The 6,028-nt window shown below is 34.9% G+C and overlaps 1 protein-coding gene and 1 pseudogene across 1 annotated transcript in view; both read right to left on the bottom strand.

The window, feature by feature from the left end:
* Window positions 1-1,896, bottom strand: part of Aspa (aspartoacylase) — a 24,080-nt gene extending 22,184 nt beyond the window's left edge. Inside the window, exon 1 of the mRNA XM_023723466.1 lies at window positions 1,510-1,896. Within this exon, the coding sequence (XP_023579234.1) occupies window positions 1,510-1,730 (221 nt within the window). The 5' untranslated portion in view covers window positions 1,731-1,896. The remainder of the gene's footprint in view (window positions 1-1,509) is intronic.
* A 2,571-nt stretch (window positions 1,897-4,467) lies between these two features.
* LOC101563034 lies at window positions 4,468-4,857 on the bottom strand (annotated as a pseudogene).
* Window positions 4,858-6,028: the final 1,171 nt, after the last annotated feature.

Genomic DNA, 6,028 nt, shown 5'->3' with positions numbered 1-6,028 from the left:
TATATATATATATGAAAACAGCCAGGTGTGGTGACACATACCTGTAATCTCAGCATTTGGGAGGCTGAGGATCACCATGAGTTTGAGGCTAGCCTGGACTGCAAAAGTGAGTTCAAGGCCAATTTGCACTACACAGTGAGACGCTATCTTAAACAACAACAAAAAATACACGAAAGGAATACATTTAAGAGAAGAAAGGGGAAATTAATTAGTTTATCTCATAAATTTTTGTAACTACCTTGACAGAGAACCGTCTAGCCTCCAAATAGTGTTGAGAATAGGAGGCACAACATGAATTTATTTGGGAAGTTAATATTACGATTAAAAGTTATTCTTGAGCAAATTTCTACTTGTAATGTACAGGTTAGTTAATAGTTATTTTAAGGTCATAAATGTTGGTTGTGTTGTTACATAACCTCCGTCATGAAGATAAAGCATTTCATAAAATAAAATTTCTGCTAGTAAAATTATTTGATACACAACTATGACTATTTTAAATTGTTCTGAAAAATGTCTATTCCATAAAATGAACATATTTGTATTAAAAGTAGTATTCATCTTTTGTTCTGGGATGAGATTAAACCTAAGGAATTTTCTAACTCAAATTCACATTTATAAGAAAATGAACACATAAAGCTGTACAGCTGCAAGTTTCTGTGAGTGTCATATGTTGGCCAGTGGGCTATCAACTCATAGAAGGTAAAAACCAACTACTTGCACACACCTTTGTCTTCTCATAGTACTTGGTACAGGAGAACAAGTGTTTGACAATAATTTTAGGTAAAAGATAAGCTTAGGAGCACTTTTAGCAGTCACTATTATGCTATAAACAAGGGCAAAAGTGATTAGTAAGGGCCCACCCAGGATATTATGCTTATACACGCTATATTATAAATCAGCTGCAGTTCAAAGTCAAAGCTCAGGGGAAGTTTCTTTAGCTCTTATTATTCTCATTTATGGTAATGGTGTCATCACTATTTTCACACACACAGTGGTCTGCTGTTTTCTGCCAGTGGGTACTTACTGACTCATTCAATAAATAGGGATGGAAACACCACATTTTTCTCAACTAGAACTTTATGTACTATTTCAAACATAGTAGTGAATTTCTTAGAAAGCTAAGACATATGTGTGCAATCACAGTGGCCAAACAAAATTTGTTAAAATCTGTATCTTTAAAAATATGATTTAAAAATCTTTCTTATTGTCTCTGTCTGTTTAGTATAGAATACATTGAAAAAGGCAAATCAATTAAGAGAAATGTAGTATGTTAAATCATTTACAAAAGACCATGGGAATACACAGCTTTGATAATTGCATAATTTACAAACATGATTAAACATGATTGAAAGTAAAAGTGCTCTTATTCCGTAGAGCCATTATACATGTGAACATGGTTATTTATCATCCACACATATATGTTCTTTCACTCCTATCACTTTTCCCACAGTCATGCCACACACACACACACACACACACACACACACACAATATGAAAAGTAGTCTTACCCAAGATTTTCAAGGTCAAAAACACGATTCAGGTCGCAGTCAATATATCTCATACACTTCTTCACTGCTCTTGGGTTGGTGATAAATGGTTTTACTTCCAGTCCTGTTCTCTGAATTTCAGTGCCATCCTGTAGCCAGTGTTTAACTAGAGATACTCCTGTTAGCTCATTCCCGTGAGTTCCTCCAAAGATAGCAATCTTTTTAATAGGTTTTTCAGTCATTTTACCAGGAGTTTTTATCTGATATCTGCAATTCAGAAGACAGAAGATCAAAAGAAGCTTAATTTCCTAAGAAAAGTTTAGTAATTTAAATCTAAGTGAGAATTTAACCAAAAGGTAAAGTACTGAGTTCCCCTGAGTGAAATCTTTTTAAAACTTTCTATTAGAAGTTCTGAGCCTTGTTTATTATACGGACACCAACTTCTGTAGCCCTGCCCTTTACCGTATTTGGATTAAAATATGCAAAGATCAACTAGAGATGCAGCTGTTAACATCTAACTCCCTCAGATGGTCAGTAGAACTAAGTACAACAATGTATTAGCCTGTTCTACTAACACTGAGATTGTTTTCCCTTTAGCTAGAATGTTATCCATGGGGATTTTTCTGATTATTTATAATTAAAAGGTTTTATACATTTATAATTCCCAAAAGATGCACTTTTCAAGATCTGAGGACATTTAAGTCTCCTCTTTAAGCAGCCAAAGGCAGATACTCATTTCTTGAGCCAGCCCCTCCTCTTTCAGGAGGCCTTTTCACAATCAGAGACACAAAAACTCAATCAGTGATCACTTGGACTTTAAAAGCTACTTTGAAACGTCTTTCTTTTCTCATGAACTTTCTGGTAATTCTGTGTCAGCCTCCAAAGAAACCTGCCTAAATGCCAAAGCAAAAGCAAGCCTTAGTAATGCATGAAAGTCTCTGTAATGCCTGAACAATATCTTGGAACATACTACATACATTAACACCTCAGGTGAGATCGTGTAGACAGCCTCATGTGCTGCCAACAGCGGCTCTCCACCAGAATGTATTCAAACAGGGCCTTATTAGGAGAATATTCCAGAACACTAAACAATTACAGACCTTTGGAAAATGACTCTAAGTCTGATTTTATCTCATGCTTAATTGCCCCAAAAGTCAGTATATTCAAGTGCTGAAAATACTATATATTAGTAATGCTGGGGTACATAAAGAGTGATTGATTAAAATTTCAGGGCAGTTAATTTGCAATATTCTTCCACAAACATTTACCCAGTTTATTTATCTATCCATATTATATAACAGAATGGGTTAACTATTGACATCTGCATCATAGAGGTAAAGAGAGGTTAAGTAACCTGATTAAGTTTTCTCAGCTATGTAAGAGAAAATTAAGATTAAAGCTCATGTTTCTGATCAAGTTCAGTGTCTTTCACAGGACAACAGGGTGTCTTTTGGTTATTTTTGGTTTTCTCTGAAGTTATAGTTTTGCTTTTTCAGAATTCACTGTCAGTACGGTGTTTAGGAAGGGAACATACAAGCAAAGTACTCAATGGATACACACTATATGGATGTTTAATAACATTTTATAAACCAATTTCTATCCTATTTTAGGATATAATGCAGGGACACACAAAGAAAATTACAAAATCTAGGGTTGTACATTAAAATTCCTGGTCTAACTTAAGACAAAGATCCTGTAGCTTTTGATTTTACATTCACATCAGTGTACACTGAACATTTCAGACAGTGTAGAGATTGTGAAAATACACATAAAGGTAAAGGGATGACAGTTGTATTGCTACCTTAAGAGCAGTAACCATAGTGACTTATTAACACTTCTGTGTTTTGTTTCTCTCCTGCTGATTTGTAGTTTTCTCTGTCCTTTGCCCTAGTCTCTGTGGAAATGCAGCTTCAGTTATTTACTTGTAGCTGGCCCAAATGACTTGCATTTTGAAGTTTGTTTTATGGAGTTTTAACAGGTCAGCCTTTTGAAGCACATTTCACATTCATCAAGTTTCTGTTAAATGTCCAAATGACTAACGCATAGGAGAGTTAATGAATTTCAGGAATTATTGTCTATACTCACCTCGTTTATTGTGTACAGAGTGTGTCTTCTGCCAAAAGCTTTATTAGGAAAAGGAGAGTATTTCCTTAGAACTAGAGCAACAGAGGCTTTTCATACTCAGTATACCAAGTTAACTTCCAAAAGATTTTAACTCCTTGTTTCCCAAAGCACACATGAGGGTTTTTTTTTTTTTTTTTTTCATGAATAGTGTTGTCATTAATTGAAAAGCTAACAAACTGTCTGGTTATATTTCTCCCCCAAACCACAGAGTCAGTAGTTACTGAGTCTCTAGGCAACCTACTCAAAGCTGAGAAGATTAAAAATTTAAAAACAAATCAGACAAGTCCTCCGGTCCAACGAAGGGAGTCCTGCTACATGCAGGCTAATATACACCAGTGATACTGCTTGACTCTAGGAGGCTGGAAGACTTTCTAAACAACCCCACTTGGAAGTTACTTTAAGTAGCCTTTTTCCAGTTTCCAACTTCTGAATAAAGATAATATTTTGTTAATTCTATTGCAAAAAACTTTCTGCAAGTTGTTTTATTTATAATATCAACGTTTAAAAGCTCACTAAAGTTAAATGGACATAGGCAGAGGTCCAGGCAGAAAGTTAACCTAGGCAGAAATCACTTTACAAAAAAAGGGAAAGCTCAAAATGTCAACTTTCTACAGAGAACCCATAGCTCAGTTTTACTCAGAGTAAAGAAAAACAGCAACTTTTGCTCAGACTAGAAGAAATTCAGCCATTGGTTTGGAATCTGTAAACCACACATGCAACGAGGACAATATTATGCTAATACAGTTGTTTTGCTGCTGCATTTGTCTATTGGTTGTCTAAAATTAACAATTATAAACTAAGCAGTGCACTAGTATTTGGAACAATCCTTACAGGCACATTTCACTTCTCTTCACATCACTGGTTCTCCCTGAGTACCTGGGCTTCCTCCTTTTCAGTAAAGTCATTTTTGATATTAAAGGTCTTGTGAATCTCCTCAGGAGTTTTCCTCTTGATACTATTGACAACAGTCTTGTATGTAGTATCAACAAAACCTCTGATATCTAGGTAGTTTATTGCCAGAATAAGTTCAAAAAGGGTTCCTTGGTTAACTTTCAGGAATTTTTTTATCCCAAACAGGGCTATCATCTGTTCACTTTTCTTTGTTCTCATCCTCCTCAGGAGGTGGAGGGTCATCCTTGTGGTGGGTGTACCACTGAATAACTTTTTTAATACTGCTGCATTAACATTTGGTAGAGGAACTGTGTCATCATCTCCTTTATCATCTATTACCAAATCTTTCAACATGGTCTTGATTATACAGACTATTTGGCAATTTCAAATATTTCTTCATCAGAACTCTGCAACTTAATTGAAAGCATGGCATTTGGTCTCTAAAATAGTGGGCCAAAGGCAGATGAGAGAAGGAAGATGTCTCATTGGAGAAAGGCAGTGGTGGATGCAGTCATTCCACACTTGAGTTTTGAGCACACTTGACTTACTTTTGGACACAGTTATATAAATTAAATTTTTTTTGAGAGTGTGGAGGACTAGTAGTATACAAGACGAAACCTTGTCTAGTTGTAACTGTCTCAATATTTAGAATTCAATATTTTGAAGAACTTGAGAGTGTGATAACTTCAGCACTTACAGATGTTTTGTACAGACGTGGGTGCCTGATTTGTTAATAAAACAATATACTTTAAAATAAAAGAAGAATAGATTTTTACTTCATAGTTATGGCTATTCTGTAGACTAGTGTTAGAAATTTAGTATGAGACAAACTTCAGATGAATTTTTTTCTAAATAGTATGATTAAGTGATAAAGAGGGTTTTTTTTGTTTAAGAACAAAATATAGATAGAAAGGTTTATAAACTGTTAGCAAAGGATTCCTCTTGTTCATGACTACATTCCTTAAAGATGTAGCTCAGCAAATCTGACATAATGATCCTAACAGCATTTTTTTGTTTTCTCAAAGAAAAACCATTTTTTCTTTTTTGGGAAAAGGGGTAGGTATTGTATGTATGTATGTACGGATGTATATATGTACGTATGTGTATATCAGGCCACATACATCTGTATGTTTCCTTGAAGTTTATATTCATGTTTTGCATAAGTCTACCTGAAACTGGGATGAATAACAAGTCTTTCCAGAGTTTGTTGTTTGAAGTCTCCTTTTCAAATGTAAAAGATGACTCCATTCCTTTCACCTACCTTTAATTGTATCTTCCAACAGTCTTCTTTGCTCTAATTCTCAGGGAAACTACAAGTATATATTGTCTCACAGTCTTAGATCTTTACTAATTATTTTTCCTTCTGGCTGAGATCTCTGCCTCATTCATGTATCACAGTCTCCCAGTAGCCCGAAGATACCATAACAACAGAACATGGTTTTTGAACTCAGTATAGAATTATGACACTTGGCCTATAGTAGGTATACAATAAATGGCAACTACTATTATGAAATAAGAGCTCACA

The sequence above is a fragment of the Octodon degus genome, unplaced genomic scaffold (assembly GCF_000260255.1).
Source record: "Octodon degus isolate 3935 unplaced genomic scaffold, OctDeg1.0 scaffold00098, whole genome shotgun sequence".
Classification (NCBI taxonomy): Eukaryota; Metazoa; Chordata; class Mammalia; order Rodentia; family Octodontidae; genus Octodon; species Octodon degus.
The sequence above is the reverse complement of the archived record's forward strand: the minus strand, read 5'-3'. Positions and strand labels throughout refer to the sequence as shown.